Source organism: Achroia grisella, unplaced genomic scaffold (assembly GCF_030625045.1).
Source record: "Achroia grisella isolate CSIRO2021 unplaced genomic scaffold, CSIRO_AGI_Agris_v1 utg283, whole genome shotgun sequence".
Lineage (NCBI taxonomy): Eukaryota > Metazoa > Arthropoda > Insecta > Lepidoptera > Pyralidae > Achroia > Achroia grisella.
The window spans coordinates 1,255,678-1,272,627 of record NW_026712771.1 but is presented as its reverse complement, the minus strand read 5'-3'; the positions used below and the strand labels follow the sequence as shown (position 1 = coordinate 1,272,627).

The following is a 16,950-nucleotide window of genomic DNA, read 5'->3' as shown; positions in this document are numbered from 1 at the left end:
TTTATACTTATTTACAAGTCCAGTATACAATTAGCGTTTGGTAAGCTTATAGAGGCAACGACATGTTCTTGTAAACACGACGGCCATCACAATATGGTAGAAAAAAAAATACTTTATTACTTATATCAATTTATTAAAAAAATGAAAATCAACCCATAAAAATGAAGCTAAAAATTAAAGGTCTGTAGTTAGTAGAAATAAAATAAAATACATGTCAACCTTAAGAAATTAAAACACACATGTTTCGTACAATTACGTTGTGCTATCAAACACTTATAAAAATTAAACAGAATTTTTGTATGCTCTGGAAATATCCTATGAATCTTAACCTACTTACGTCTACTTTTTTAACAATTTGTTCCAAAACATTAGTAAAATCAGTAACAAATATAAGCCATAGGTCTAAGAAGTAACTACAAAGAATTATTGTGATGTTATATTTACAAGTTGAAATTAGCAGAATTTTATTCAACATCTAAAATCATGCTCTGCTAGACAGGGACGATCACGACCAGCGCCTCACTTTAGTGAACAAATCAGATCAAGATTAACAATTTTAGAAGAGGCACATCTGGTAGGTATAACATAAATGCCTGTTTCGGAAATGTTTTCATTTTTAATTGACAATGTGCGAAATTAGCCATGCTCTTTTTCTTACATCTTAATAAGCTTAAATATACTTAAGGTATCATTAGATCGTACATTTTAAGAACAACAATGATGTGTCACTGCTGAATGTATTTCAGACATTTTCGACTGGAATTAATTTTATAATGCACTACACTGAGTTATAAACAATGTAATATGCCATTTCAGAACCAACATTTCTATTGGAAATATCAACTACATACTTACACCTGTATTGATAATTTACAAATATCAATTATGCTAAAACATTTATAATTAATATTATGAACAAATTGTTGAAGATGAATAATTTGGATTTACTCCATAATGTAACAGTCTATTAATCACTCTTAGATGATTAAATTTTATTCATCTCTTGAACACAGAACCGTCATTCCATACAAAAAATTAAAATTAGTACCTACTGAACTATAATTATTTCTCGTCCAAAATATTTCATTTAGTTACAGTGCTTTTAATTTTGCAATAAATAATTAGCAAACGAATAAGACTTATTATTTTGTTCAGTATTAACAGTAACGAAACTGTAAGTAATTTTGACAGCTTTACTCGTCCCAACCGCGTCGAGAACGAGACGACTTCAAGTAAGGGCCAACTGAGGGGGAATTTGGGAACCTCTGCATGTAGCGTTCCAAACGTAAGTACTTGACTGTAATGAGCCGGCCCTCGTACCACCAGCCGTGGAGGCTGCGGTACACCACGCCCGCGTCAGTCGGCGTCGCACACTTCACATACACACAGCAGGAAGACCTCTCGATATCGATATGCAGAATGTTGCATACCTCACCACACTTGTCCAAAATAGCATCCTGAATTACAGCCCTCAAATTAGAGTTTGTATCATTTTTATCAAACATGTAGCGGATTTTCAAGCATGGTGTTGGGGACACGGTCAAGTTGTTCACGGAGCCCTCCTGGGTTTCGAAAGCCTGTCCTTGCCACGCAGCACTACGTTTGGGACTGCTCTGGGAGGATATCCATCTCCAAACTCTGCAGTCTTCCCCGTCCACTGACTGCACTTCCATGCGTACTCTGCTTTCATTTTTCTGAATAAACTTAACTGCAGCATCCCACACTGATGCCATTTTCTCTCTATTTTGTGGTGATATCAAGGTGTCACGAACATGGTCTACAGATATGTATGGTTCTCCACTATCCTCAGTTTCCTGAGATATAACATCTATTATTTGTTCCACCATGGAATATATATCCTCACTCTTTCTTTTCTGATATGCCACATAATATTTGTACAGTCTATGCAGTCCGAGCAATAAAATTGAAACTATCGAGACTAATATAACAGTGGACCCCGCTGAGTATAAGGTGTTGACAATTAAGCAAGTGAATGGTGTGGATGGATCAGTGATAGTTAGGGCTACACTGCCCTTGTTGCGTTGCTGTACCACAACATCAGTTGAAGATATAATAGAAAATTCAACATCTTTAGTGTAAAGATTTTTTAACTGAATAACACTGAGGCCCCACCTTGGATTATTTACGAGTAGCACTTGCAGATTATTAAGGTCGGTGCGACACTGGCTGATATCTACAGTCTCAGCCTTAGCATTTGCAATGTCAAGTATTTCCCGCTCCGTCAAGTAAGGCACAGCATTGGGCACATTGCACTTGTATGAGGCAGCCCTAGCCGTTAGTTCAGGGTGGATGACTTTGAGAAGATCTTTTGCATAGCTCACTTGTTCCTTAGGTATGCAGTTGATGCCTGGCCTGTTGCCAGGTATATTCAGCTGACATAATGGGATGATGCTATTCTGGTCATCCACTACTGATGTGATATCATTTCTCTTTAGTATATACATAAAAAATAAGCAAAAAAAAAAAAGTATAGCCAAACCAACCAAAGCAAGAGACACAAGGTTATTTTTCAAGAATTTTCTGTCATTTGCAGTTTTATAGTCAACAGCATCAGATCTTGATACTCCAGTGATGTATGATCTACGTGGTGTCAATATTGTGCTTCCATTGTTTGTGTCTCTGTCTAAATATGTGGGTTTTGGTGGGTCAGCCTTCAGTGCAGACAGACGTCTAGTGAAGTTACTTAAATATGGAGATTCCACTTCATCAACTGTGGATGTCGAAGGTTGGTAATTCGTAGTTGAAAAGCTTGATGAGTAACTACTTACAGAAGGTCTATCAGTGTAACTGCTCACCGATGGTCTATCACCAAATGATGATGTTAGTCCAAGCCTGCTGCGGATTGAATTCAAATGGTCAGAAGATGTCAGTGATGAGGTGAAGCCTGTTGGTGATATGGACGGTCGAGAGAAAATAGATGGTTTTGGTGGACTAGTTGACGCATCATTAGTAGGATGGGTGCTGGATATGTAGTCACTTGACCTTGAATTGCTTCTAAACACAGATGTCTTTTTGTCACTGTCCACATCGCTGTCTGAACCTGTTTCATAGTCATCCAGTTCATTGGAGTTGGTATAGGTCTTAGTGATACGCTTCGTTGTTACAGTTTCTACTTCCTCATGTGTACGCAGAGGTGTTTTCTCATCTTCCGATTCTGACTTATCATCGGCATCACGTTTAACCGGCGATTCTTTTTTCGAAGGAGGCCGGCGGGTTTTACTTGTAACTGGCGGCAGCATAGCCCCGCTGGTGGTCACGCGACGACCCCTTTTGTCTTTAACATTATTAGAAGTATCATCAGATTCCTCCCCACTGGAATATCGCGCCAACGAGCGTCGACTTTCCGCCTTACTATCAACGCTATTTCTAGATTTACTCTTATTATCTAGGACGAGTTTTAACTTTTTCACCAAAAGCTTTCTTGTGGAAGCAGTTATAGGCATAATAGGGAACCCATGCTCGGCGAGTTTCGTCCGCAATTCAGCATCTGACATTGAATCTACTTGATCGGCCATTGTGAAATCTGCAACAACAGTGTATTATAGTATCGAATTCACTAACAAAACACTCTTAAAATTATCAATGAGATAGATCATATCACCTTATTTTCAAGATATGCACAGAAAATTACGTCAAATTTATATAAAAGTTCACCGGCGCGTCATGTCGCACACACTCGCTTTGCTAGATCGTCGTTATTTTTTGTACAGTGTTACCATTTTAAGTGAATTAAAAAAAAAACAAAGTGCGGTTCACGTAAAACAAGAATAAAGTCGTGTTTTCACTTTGACTATATAATGTATATGATCAATTTGATTTCTTTTTAATTTAAAGAAATTTAATAAAATGAAAAGAAAGAATGTACTGTACTTTTAAGTATAATAATGTTAATAGTACTCAAAAGAATAATACACATCAGAATACAGAATACAGAAACAAGGTAAACAAAAAAATAATTTGTACATTATTAATTAACTTACTATTATTTCCTAAATTGTGTTAATGTAAAAGCATTATTTTTATTAAAATTGCTTGAATTGTCGTAGGCGTACTAATAACATATATGTACCTGAGCAAGTATTCACTACGTCTCTATTAGATATTAATATGAAGATAGCATTATTTAAAAGAATTGAGAAAATACGATTTCGCATTAAAACTCTTAAAATCGGTATTAAATTTTTTTTTATTATTATTAAATGTACGAGTGATCTAAAACCGGTGACGTAATTAAATGTTAATTGAAGTTAATATTGCTTCATATTATGAAATATGAATTGACATCATAGACAATTATAGCGCACGATTTATTCATAAAATGTAAATTTTAAAGTATGTTACGACATTTACTCATCACATCTTCGCTCCTTCGCCTTTCTTTAACATTTATTCAGATTATATTATACAACTAGCTATGCCCGTGGTTTCACCCCCGTGAAACTTATAGCCTGTGTTATTCTGATGTATAAGCTTTATTACTGTAAAGTTTCATCAAAATCCGTTCAGTAGTTTTTGTGAGAGTAACAAACATCCAAACCTACAAACTTTTGCGTTTATAATATTATTAAGATTATTGTACTCTTTAGTATTTTCTATCAACAGGGAAATAGTTACTAATCTAGATATCAGCTCTGCTTTTGAGATCTATGTATATCCCGTCTTTACTTTAGTATCTCTGCATGTCCTCAAATGGCGACCTTTGAGTTGTTTGGTGAGCATGACGGCCTTCGACTACCTGAATAGCGGTATATAATGGGAGATTACCAGTAGAATTTAGCGGGATGAGGTTAAAGCCAGGTCATTTAGCCTATAGTGGCCAATTCACCAGGAATTAACCACTATGGTTTTCAGGGAATTCATTGATACAGTCATTAAGTTTTATATAAATAAACAAGTAAATCCGACGCGGCGTTTATTTGTCATTATAACAAAATTACATATTGAACAGCATGTATACAAATAATTTCTACAGAATAATTTCATAGTGTCATGTAATACAATCATCCAAAACTTCTATATTTTCACAGCACTTTAGAACGAAAAAGAAGTTCGAAGTACAATTAAATACATAGAAAATAGAATTAATTTTCCCACATCACATTTCAAAAATTAATGATTTATCATTATTTGGGCACTTACTTAAAATACATTGTGTACATTAATATCTGACGATATATTATCTAGAACTATTTACAGTAAACACCAACACTTGTGTTATCCCATTTATCCTGTAATAAACATCCAGTTTGAAGTTATGTACTTTCTAAACTTTTTAATCTCAGGCATATTATGTTTTTGCCTGTTATAATATTTTTACTTATAATTATTTTTTTATCTTATATTAAAAGCGCTTGCCGCTCTAGTCAAATAAAAATAAAAAAATATGACAGATATTTTGGCGGTAAACTATTGACTAAATTGTAGATTAATATGTCTCTGCCTCTGTGTGTCGATATTCACTGACTATATTATTTATTTTTAGTAGCTGTTCATAATTTTATTTTAATGGTAATCTAGATAATTCGGTAAAAGTTTAATTGAATGTAAATCCCATTGAATTTGCACGCAACTTCGATGTACTTTGCTTTACTTAACAGTTATGTTACTTGGACTATAACTCGCTTTTGTACCTGTTATAGTCAGATAAAACCTCATGACGAGATGAAATAAATATGAAAATTACACGAGAATTTATTCACATCAATTATTATTTTATATTCTTATATAAATAACATGTATACATCAGTATTTTACACATCTATAATTATCTTACTCCCTGCGAATAAATCATTTTAGGGGGATATCAAAATTATTTACTATTTTGAAGATAAATACAGTATAGAAACGAAAAATTGTCTCACTGTACAGATATTATCAAACATTGTAATGATGTCGAGAATGTATCAATAGCTTCATAAATTGACTAGCAACTCACCGTGACTTCGCACGTATACAATTAACGCAGGGATCTCCAAGGTTGAATGCTTTCTACAAGGCTTTCTACATGTGAAATAATAATAGTAAAAATATGTTAAGTATCTTTTGAGTTGGAAATTTTCTCTATATAAAATATTTGTTTTGATTTATTTCATAATATAACCGACCTCCATTAAAAGTATATATATATTTTGACAAAGTTATGTCACATTGCGATTTTAACCCAACCAGTGACTATATATTTTATATACTCATAGTGTTAATTACTGAGTAAAATATATAATTAAAATTCACGAATAAGTGAAGTATTGAAGTGTGTCTCTGTACTTACATATAACAGATGAATAAAAATATATTGATTTGTTTTGATATGAGTTTCTACAAAACATTCTAACTAAATTAACCCGCTCGCTTAATTTTGGGTCGAACATCGCATTGAAGACTATAAAAAATGTTTGGTCTGCAGTACCTATGGCTACCTTAGGTATTTACCACACAGTATAAGATATAGTAAGTGGATAAATAAATGCTGAGATGTTAACAATTACTACATTGTGCAGTCTCTGACCGAACCAATGCAAACCGCATGAACTCGTATGAGATAGATTCCCCGAACTTACACTAATAGACTTACAATTAGAACTCAAAGCAAGATAAAAGTCAAGAGGGAGAAGTCACTATCTAGAACAAAACACGGAATTTAACAACGGTCATAAAAAATAAATATACTTGCATTTACATTTTACAGTTTTTACTTTACAATTGTAACCATTACAAAAACATTATTAATAAATCAAAATATTACCTATTAAAAATAGTTATCATTGAAAATTATTAATTGGTAAAAATCGTATATTCAATTTCAAATCTTGTAGACGATTCGATGTCTATAAGATTTGAATATGATGATTAAGGTAAATAGTGAAAGAATCTAATTTAATAAGTATATCTCATACAATGTCTTTACCATATATCAATATATATATAAAAAATACCTACAATGAGTTTATAGAACAGTTAACTATCATATATCAGAATAAAATCAACAATTTCCTTGTACGTGTCCCTTCTTGACTTTCTCTAGCTCCAAGAAATAGAATATACATATCACCAATTAAATTGGTCTAATTGTGATTTAATATTGACATAAAAACTTCAGTTTAGAGCGAGACAACCTAAACTCTAAGTTCCCAGTAGAAAAGCAACCACGTCATACATGTGATTGTTGATATAGTACGCTTATAATTAAGTATAAGTATTTATTTGTGTAGATTTGGTGGTCGCCACCCGCCGAAACCGATCTCCAGCTGTTTTGCGACTGCTAAGCAAAGTCTGTCTTGATTTGGCGCCGCTATTACCTGAAATAGATAATTTAAATTATCACACGCGTCTGGCCAAAATATAAGTACTTATATACAATAAAAGGTATTCACTTCAATGGACGAAGTGTCCCAAAAAAAATCAATATATCTGATTATAGCCATAAGGCTGATGGGAGATGGAAAGAGAAAAAAAAAATATCACACACAAGTTTCTTGCTCATTCTTCTTGTGAAATAGAAATAGAAATAATCTTTATTCAAATAAACTCATTACAAGCACTTTTGAATAGTCATATTTTGATTCTACCACTCATTCGGAATGCAGATTCATCACAAGAAGAATGAGCAAGAAACTTGTGTGTTGCTTTTTTTAATAGATTTTTTTTATATAAATAATTACAGTATAACAAGTAAGAGGCATGCGACAATCAACATAGAAGTCGCTACACACTCATTATTAATGTAATCAGATAATATTGTCAGTGCTATAGATTTAAAGTTTTTCTATAAAAACATTATTATCGTTAACGAATTCTTCAATTTTACAGTAAGCTTTTTTGCAAAGGAACTGTTTTATTTGACATTTAAATCTTTTTTCTGGCAGATTTATAACAGACTCTGGTATTTTATTGTAAAACCTTACGCAATTGCCATAAAACGAATTACTAACTTTAGCCAAACGACATTTAGGTAAAATCAGTTTGTTGTTGTTACGTAAGCTTTTATTAGTGCAATCACTAACTCTTTTGAAACTGTCTAAGAAGGAATTTCTGGCATAGACGATATTTTCATAAATGTATTGAGAAGCAACGGTGAGGATATTTGATTCCTTAAATGTGTGATGAGATATCTTTTCGAATTAGCGGTAGTTTAAAATGTTATGACTATAAGGCTTAAATGAACTACAATAGGCTACAAAAGTGCTTAAATGAAGTTTATTTGAATAAAGGATTTTCTATTCTATTCTATTCACTAGCTGTGCCCTCGGTTTCATTTGAAATTTATAGGCTATGCTACATTATTGTAAAGTTTCATTAAAAACCATTCAGTAGTTTTTACGTGAAAGAGTAACAAACATCCATCCATCCACACTCACAAACTTTCTTTATATAATCTTATATATAAAACTATCGTGTCACAGTTTTCGTTCCCATACTCCTCCGAAACGGCTTGATTGATTCTCATGAAATTTTGTGAGCGTATTGAGTAGGTCTGAGAATCGGCCAACATCTATTTTTCATCCCCCTAAATGTTAGCGGTATTTTTTTTTTATTTTAAGGCAACACCGCCGGGACAGCTAGTATTATTATATTAGTAAGATTAATAAGAATAAATATGAATGATAGTCGTGGATTCGATTCTTCCAATTCACCAGTATGATTGCTTGAATCAGTCTGGATATTTTTCTACATTTAGTTGTTTTTTTCAGACCACTTTAATGTAGTTGGCCGCAGCTGGCCTTTACAGCTTCACCGGACGAGCATTTAGTTGTATGTGTATATTAAGTATATTATTACAAAAAAAGTATTATTTATATTTATATCAGTTATCCATACACAAGCTCTGCTTACTTTGGGACTAGATGGCGCTGTATGAATGGTACTGAGAAGAAATATACCTGTATAGCGATTGGTAGACCGTTATGGAAACCGAGGGGCACTGTGGTGGCCGGCATGCCGAGGATGTTGAAGACCATCGAGTACATAACTCCGGAGGCCTTCAGGAACACCTCGTTGTGACGATGAGCCGGCCCGTTGAACACCGGGTATAGAAACACGCCCGTGTCGCACAGAACTTTCTAGAATTAATCAATTATAATACACATATTAATTATTATTGACGGCTTCGGTGGTCTAGCGGTTTTAGGACATCGCCTTTCTTCCAATAGTAGCGGGTTCGATACCTCGCACGTGTCGCACAGAACTTTCTAGAACTACTCAATAACAATTCAATTATTATATTATGTACAATGTTACCGGCCTCGGTGGTTTAGTGGTTTAGCACACCGCCTTCCTGCCGATGGTGGCGAGTTTTAGCCTAGCATGTGTCGAACAGAACTTTCTGGAACTACTTAATAGCAATTCAATTATTATTATGTGCAATGTTAGTGGCCTTAGTGGTCTAGCGGTTTAGCACACCGCTTTATGATGCCGCACACTGATGGTCGCGGATTCGATTCCTCGCACTGTACAAACATTTATATTCGTGAGTATTATTGTTCGTCTGGGTATTTTCTATGTGATTCATATACAAAAAAAGTATTTAAGTATGTTTATCAGTTGTCTGGTATCCATAACACAAGCTCTCCTTAGTTTAGAACTAGATGGCGCTGTGTGAATTGTCCACTGTCCAGGGTTATTATTATTATATAACTATATAATACATTTTTAAAAAACCGTTCATAACATACCTGGAACTCTTCCTTGAGTTTCTGCGCCTTCTGGCTGTAGTAAGCGTTCCTCGACTCTGGTATGAACAGTTTCGTTCGGTTTATTAGCGCAAACCCGAGCGCTTGCAACGAGCGAGAGGCGCCGCCGAATAAATACTTTAATAATTCCAGTGCCAGGCTTTTGTCACGCTGTAAATATACAGATAATACGGTATTATCTAACTTCATAAGTCGCTGTCGCTGTCTGTCCGTCCCCATGTAAGCTTAAATCTTTAAAACTACGCAACGGATTTTGAAGCGGTTTTTTAATAGATAGAGTGATTTAAGAGGAAGGTTTATATGTATAATACACGTACACTCGGGCGAAGCCGAAGCGAGTAGCTAGTATAATATAATAAATAAATAAATAAATAAATAAACATATTTTTTGATTTCGACAAACCTCTTTAACAGAAACAGCTATAAGCTGTTTCTTTTTTTAAACTATATATATTTTATTACATTCTTTTGCTATTATTGTATCATATATTGTTGCGAATTATATTTTATACCTTTTTTATTATCTATGTTTTTTATAAGACATAAGTCATTATTACACAATATTCTACGACTATACCGCTGCCATTTTATTTGCTCGTCGTCTTGGTCTCCATCCTTCACATATATATGTATATATATATGTTACTAATTACTACAGGATCGGTAAGTCATTTATTTATTTTCCCCTTTGTACTTAATGATGGAGATGATGATGATGATAAGTGAATATAGAATTTATTCTTGATTTCATCACATTCCATTTCATTTCTTAACAACAACAATACTAAATTCAATTTTTTTCGGACTACTCTAATGCTGTCGGCCGCAGATGGCCTTACAGACGATAGGGGGTGAGTTCAGACGGCACTATAAACCCGTGGAAGGACTTATGGAGCGGCTGAAGGCCAACTCCCGCCTGACGGATACGACTTTAGTCTGAGGGCACCACTAGGGGTTCGAACCTCGGCTCAGGCCGTCGTAATTTCGATCCCCGTTTGAATTAGACGGGGGATCGATCGGAGGGGCGAGTCGCTGTAAACACAACAGTAGTATCACCACTTACTTTCGGGTCGGCGGGGTCCTGCAGCATGTTAGGTATGTCCTTCATGGAGAAGAAAACCGACGCCGATATCTCCACAGAGTTCTCCAACTCTTTGAACTTTTTCTGAAAGTTAAATCATCTATTTAAAAAAACTGCTTACTACAGTAATACACGAGGAAATATGAGGATACAAAAATATATATGACTCTACGCCCTCGATCCGACTTTTTCTCTGAATTAAAAATAAATAAATATAAACACAGCACCAGCCAGGACAGATTTTTCACGATGCCGTCAATGGGATCAGACTAACAAAGTAGTTTGACCTGCATGTGGTTCTCCATGGAAATGAATATGGATGAATTACTGGTAAATGTGACACGTTAAGCTAACTGACCAGGCTACATCCTCCACTGGTGTCCCGCCAACATATACTTTTTTGGCACGCGGGAACACAACATTAGCAACCATAAACAAAAACCAGTCACCTCGCTCACTTTGCAGCTACTCTTTCTCACTGTCCCATTAGCAACCACAAAACAAAAATCACTCACTTCGCTCACTTTGCAGCTACACTCTCTCGCCATCACATTAGTAACTATAAACAAAACCACTCATCTCACTCACTTTGCAGCTACATTCTCTCACTTTGCAGCTACACTCTCTCAGTATTCCATTAGCAACCATAAACAAATACTACTCACCTCGCTCACTTTGTAGCTACACTATCTTACTTTGTAGCTATACTCCCTAACTATCCCATTAGCAACCATAAACAAAAACCACTCACCTCGCTTACTTTGCAGCTACACTATCTCACTTTGTAGCTATACTCCCTAACTATCCCATTAGCAACCATAAACAAAAACCACTCACCTCGCTCACTTTGCAGCTACACTATCTCACTTTGTAGCTATACTCCCTAACTATCCCATTAGCAACCATAAACAAAAACCACTCACCTCGCTCACTTTGCAGCTACACTCTCTCGCCATCACATTAGTAACCATAAACAAAACCACTCATCTCACTCACTTTGCAGCTACACTCTCTCAGTATTCCATTAGCAACCATAAACAAATACCACTCACCTCGCTCACTTTGCAGCTACACTATCTCACTTTGTAGCTATACTCCCTAACTATCCCATTAGCAACCATAAACAAATACCACTCACCTCGCTCACTTTGCAGCTACACTCTCTCACCATCATATTTAGCAACCATAAACAAAAACCACTCACCTCGCTCACTTTGCAGCCACACCCTGTCTCCAGATATCGAACAGCACTTATTATCGTATCACGGATGCTGTCATCTACGGGGAGGAGAGCTGGTGAATTCGTCGCTTCTGTCATGTAGAACACCTGTTAAGCAAATTGTATCCAAATCAATAGAGCTTGAGAGGGATTATCTTCTACAGTAGTTTAGCGGTTTAACACATCGATTCACACTGGTGGTTGCGAATTCGATTCCTTGTCCGGTACAAACATTTGTATTTTTTTATAGTACTATGGTGGCAAACAAGTACACGGCCCATCTGATGATAAACGGTTACAGTAGCCTAAGCTACAGAACGCCTGAAACATCAAGGGTGTCACGTGCGTATTGCCGACGCCTAAGAAACTTTAATATACCCTTCTTGAAAAACCTCATGCTGTAGTCTTGCGAGAAAACCTCGGCAGAAAACCTTGTGTGCTTGAGTATTATTCAAATTCAAAATAAACTCTGCTTACCGTGTGACTAGATGACGCTGTGCTAATTGTCCAGGATTATTTATTTATTATTATATGATAAAAGTAATTCCTCAGTAAACTTACTGTTATATCTTTCATGTCGACCGGTCGATCCAACTGCAGCTTCTGTCTATTCTCTCCGGCCATGATCTTCATCATGAGGGGTAGGTCTTCGGCCTTCCGCGTCATCGGGCCCACAGTTAAGAACAGCGGATACTTCTCATCACTCAGCGTTGGCACGTGACCTTCTATTGATATTATACCTGTAATCATTACATAGTATAAATCAAAGTCGCTGTCGCTGTCTGTGCGTCTCTACGTATGCTTAAATCTTTAAAACTACGCATCGGATTTTGATATGGTTTTTAATAGATAGAGTGATCAAGAGGAAGGTTCATATGTATAATACAGGTACATGTAATACAGGGCGAAACCAGTGCAAGTAGCTAGTTATATATATAAGTAAAATGGTGTAAGTGTCTGACCAGGCGTGGGCTTGTGTCCGTAGACGCCACAGAAGGCAGCCGGCAGCCGGATGGAGCCCGCGATGTCCGACGACACCGACACCGGGGACGCGCCGCACGCCAGCAACGCTCCCTGGGACCAACGGTCTTATTTTACTTATTAAACAAACACCAATCCTAACTATACACTTGTTGAATTAATATAAAAACACACTACGCCATTCAGACTGTCACAAGTAACAGATTCTTGGCAGAACCAGCTTCCGATGCAGCCAAGTTATTGTTCTGGATGGTATCATACTAGATTAAGTTTTTTAGTTTATTTTTGTTATTTAGTATAGGTACGATGGGATTGTCATCGTCACATTATGTGCACAAAAATCCCAAAAAAAAAAAAAATAAAGAGAAAAAAAAAAAAAAAAGTAACAGATTCGTTTTAGAAAACCAGAGCCACACAGGAGAATCTGAAAATATTTCATTTCAGCTGCTAAGCAAATTACTAGCTGTGTTTATTGCTATAGGGTGTATATATCTAAATATATATAACTCGAAGGTGATTGACATAGTGATCTATCAACGCACAGCCTAAACCACTGGACAGATTGGGCTGAAATTTGGCATGCAAGTAGATGTTACGACGTAGGCATCCGCTAAGAAGAGGATTTTGATTAATTCTACCCCCAAGGGGATAAAATAGGGGACGAAACTTTGACAATTTTAAACCGATCCGGCTTTGCATGAATAAAGCTACTGTGACGTAGGTATCCCCTAAGAAAGGTTTTTGATAAATTCCACCTCTAAGAGGATAAAATAGGGGATGAAAGTTTGTATAAATGTTCTTAGATTTTCGACTGATTGAATTGAAATTAAAGATTGGAGCTACTATGATGAACACGTTCGCTTAAATAGGATTTTGATAATTTTAACCCCCATGGGGATAAAATAAGGGATGATGGAGGATGTAAATGTATTAGTTTGAACTAACAAAATAATCTTTAGTTCTTTAGGCTACTTTTATTTTAGAAAAATAAACTTAAATTCCACGCGGACGAAGTCGCGGGAACAACTAGTTAATGTATAAGACGCATGACATCCCAGTTTTCTGGAATGCCAGCGCCTGAGTGGTATCACATGATAACATGATGCCCGTAGTGCTGTTAATATGTACATATATAGGCGACTGGTACCACTTACCACCAGGTGGCCAAATGTTTGACATTCCAATTACGTAAAAAACACAAATGCGTACAAGTTTTAGTTCTTTTTCCTGCCTTGTTTCGCACATTCGTCTCAACATATTAAACGTTGTACAAGTGATAATTACATTTCACACTATGTCATGAATAATGTGACCATACATTTGTTATGTTAAATGGGACAAATAAATAACAAGTGCCTGAGTACGATATTTTCATTATTTATTTATTTAAACTTTGCAACTTAGTGCTAGTTGGTATATACATTTTAATTTAAAAATGTAAAGTTACCACTAAATTATATACTTCACATATTCTTCTTATGATGAGTCAGTGTTCCGAATGAGTGGTAGAATAAAAAAATACTACTCAAAAGTGCTTATATTACGTGTTGTTAGTCTGAGGGCACCGCTTAGACCTTCGACTTAGGCCGTCATAATTTCAATCTCCGTTTGATTTGCACATTGGATTTTATTAAACGAATTTTGTGTACCTTACACCCCTGTCACAATGACACTTTTGAACCCCTCTTAACATGTCACGGAAGTATAAATGTCTCCTAATAAGCCCAGGGGTTCACCATTGCTAACAATTCCTTACCCCCTAAAACGTGACTTTTATGGATGTTAATGGAATGGTGCACACGCCTGCGCTAACTGTTTACGCTGGCGGGTTATCAGAGGATGCTAAAATGATCATGAAATCAGGTCAGTTAGCCCATCGTGGTAAATTCACCAGGAATTTATCCACATTAGTCCACATGACACAATCCCCTTCCCTACAAAAACGGGATTGTCCCATCCAAACCAGGACGCATGGTCATATCAGTCATGAACCCACATACTTATTTACAGATGCCACTCGCTACACTTGCGCTTACGTAATGTTAAAATCAGAGTACATACTTCGTTAGCACATCATTGAGTATACAGCGAGAGTATTGATCTCGGCAAATGGGTAATGACTACAACGTAAAAGAAATAAGACTCCAAAGGTAACCATAGACAACGTAATGACGTGACTCTGTTATTTACCCAACTAAACAGGATTATAGTTATAAATATACATATAATGAGATGAACTATAACGTTCTCTAGCGGTCTAGCGGTATAGCGCACCGTCTTACATCCGATGGTTGCGGGTTCGATTCCTTGCATGGCACAAACATTTGTATTCGTGAGTATAATTGTATCAAATTACATGTAGCAATTATTCTTACTTTCCTTTTCTTTTCTTACTTTTCGGTTTCTAAGCATTCCATGGATTATCATCGTGTGGCAGAGAGGAAACTCTGCAGCTGGTCTTTATAATTTCACCGGACGATATGGGGCAAGTGCAGATGACAATCCAAACGCGCGGAAGGACTTATGGAACGGCAGAAGGCTGGTGGTTCAGGCAACTCCTGCCTGAACACAACCTTTGCTTACCTCGGGACTAGCTGCCATTGAGTGGATTCGTTATTTTTTTTTTTTATATACTTTTTAGTATGTGCCTTTTGATAGACTTTGTCTCGTTTTACAAATGAATTGATTAATATTATTACTAACCTCACCCCCGGACGATCCCCCGGGCGTTCTGTTCAAGCAGTAAGGGTTGTTGGTGGTCCCGCGTAGTAAATTCGTTGTTTCCCATCCGAGACACAGCTCAGGAGTGTTGGAGACCAGCAGGGGAATGGCGCCGGCTTCCTTCACCAGTCTTACAGCTTCGCCGTCCTTGGTGGCTTTACGGCCAGCATTTTCTAGGCAGCCCACGGCGTTTGACATACCTGCAAGTAATATAAAATAGATTAGAATTAAACAGAATAGAATAGAATAGGATAGGATAGGATAGGATAGGATAGGATAGGATAGAATAGAATAGAATAGAATAGAATAGAATAGAATAGAATAGAATAGAATAGAATAGAATAGAATAGAAATAATCTTTATTCAAATAAACTTAACCCATTACGGCCAATGATTAGAATTATTAAATAATGGCATTAAAGTTTGAACTGTTGCCGTACAATAAGAGCGGCCAGAAAAATTTCCACCATCGTTTTGCAAACACCATATTGGAAAAAAGTAAATTTTGAAGCAGGATATTCTTCTTTTAGTATACTTTTCTAATAGGTTTAGTAACGATTGAAAACATGTTTCTATATGTTTTCAATAGAAAAATGTAAAAATAAGGTTGTCCTTATTTTTAGAATAGTAGAATGATCAAGAAACCAGCGTGTTGAACGTGGTTATATACCCATTGAGTATGATTAACAAGGCTATTTGATATGATAACACATATTTCAGTGACTCTATATATCCATAGTGATAATTCCGTTAGCCTTCAGTAACTGACAACATTCATAATTACCCTCATTGGATATTCAATCAATTTGCAAACAATCGGTCGATTAATGCGTGTAATTACCCGGCGTCAAAGAAAAATAGTTTTTGAGTAATTTGTACACACCTGTAATAATCTTATTCTACTTAATTAAGTTGAAAAATAATAAGTTACATGGTTTTGTTAATAAGAAAAAGGTATAATTAAAAAAGTAAAATAACTAAGTTTGTATAGAATAAGCTATAGGTAGAAAAATAATAAGTTGCATAGTTTTATTAATAAAAAAAAAATAAACAAGTAACTAAAGTATTAATTGACTAATTTGACAGCCTCAGTGGTCTAGTGGTTTAGCGCACCGCCTTACTTCCGATGGTCGCGAGTTTGTTTCCTCGCACAGGACAAGCACGTGCATTCATCATTATAATTGTTTGTATCGGTCTGGGTCTACGTATAATGTTTTATATGTATTTACGAAAAAAAAATC

At 35.8% G+C, this 16,950-nt stretch overlaps 2 protein-coding genes across 2 annotated transcripts in view; both read right to left on the bottom strand.

Annotated features, from left to right (window-relative positions):
- Nucleotides 1-129: 129 nt before the first annotated feature.
- On the bottom strand, nucleotides 130-3,727 carry LOC131843174 (inner nuclear membrane protein Man1-like). The gene is made up of 2 exons (XM_059191788.1): nucleotides 3,623-3,727; nucleotides 130-3,544 (listed from the first exon to the last, which is right to left on the bottom strand). The coding sequence occupies exon 2, from the start codon at nucleotides 3,534-3,536 to the stop codon at nucleotides 1,194-1,196; it is 2,343 nt and encodes a 780-aa protein (XP_059047771.1). The 5' UTR covers nucleotides 3,537-3,544; nucleotides 3,623-3,727; the 3' UTR covers nucleotides 130-1,193.
- A 2,292-nt stretch (nucleotides 3,728-6,019) lies between these two features.
- Nucleotides 6,020-16,950, bottom strand: part of LOC131843169 (fatty-acid amide hydrolase 2-A-like) — a 45,075-nt gene continuing 34,144 nt past the window's right edge. Inside the window, exons 6-13 of the mRNA XM_059191781.1 lie at nucleotides 15,692-15,909; nucleotides 12,970-13,081; nucleotides 12,569-12,747; nucleotides 11,993-12,115; nucleotides 10,771-10,872; nucleotides 9,690-9,857; nucleotides 8,898-9,077; nucleotides 6,020-7,316 (exon numbers count right to left, since the gene is read on the bottom strand). Coding sequence (XP_059047764.1) covers nucleotides 7,218-7,316; nucleotides 8,898-9,077; nucleotides 9,690-9,857; nucleotides 10,771-10,872; nucleotides 11,993-12,115; nucleotides 12,569-12,747; nucleotides 12,970-13,081; nucleotides 15,692-15,909 — 1,181 coding nt within the window. The 3' untranslated portion in view covers nucleotides 6,020-7,217. The remainder of the gene's footprint in view (nucleotides 7,317-8,897; nucleotides 9,078-9,689; nucleotides 9,858-10,770; nucleotides 10,873-11,992; nucleotides 12,116-12,568; nucleotides 12,748-12,969; nucleotides 13,082-15,691; nucleotides 15,910-16,950) is intronic.

Coding starts and splice junctions, on each gene's coding strand:
- LOC131843174 (XM_059191788.1), bottom strand. CDS start 3,536: ATGGCCGATCAAGTAGATTCAATGTCAGATGCTGAATTGCGGACGAAA.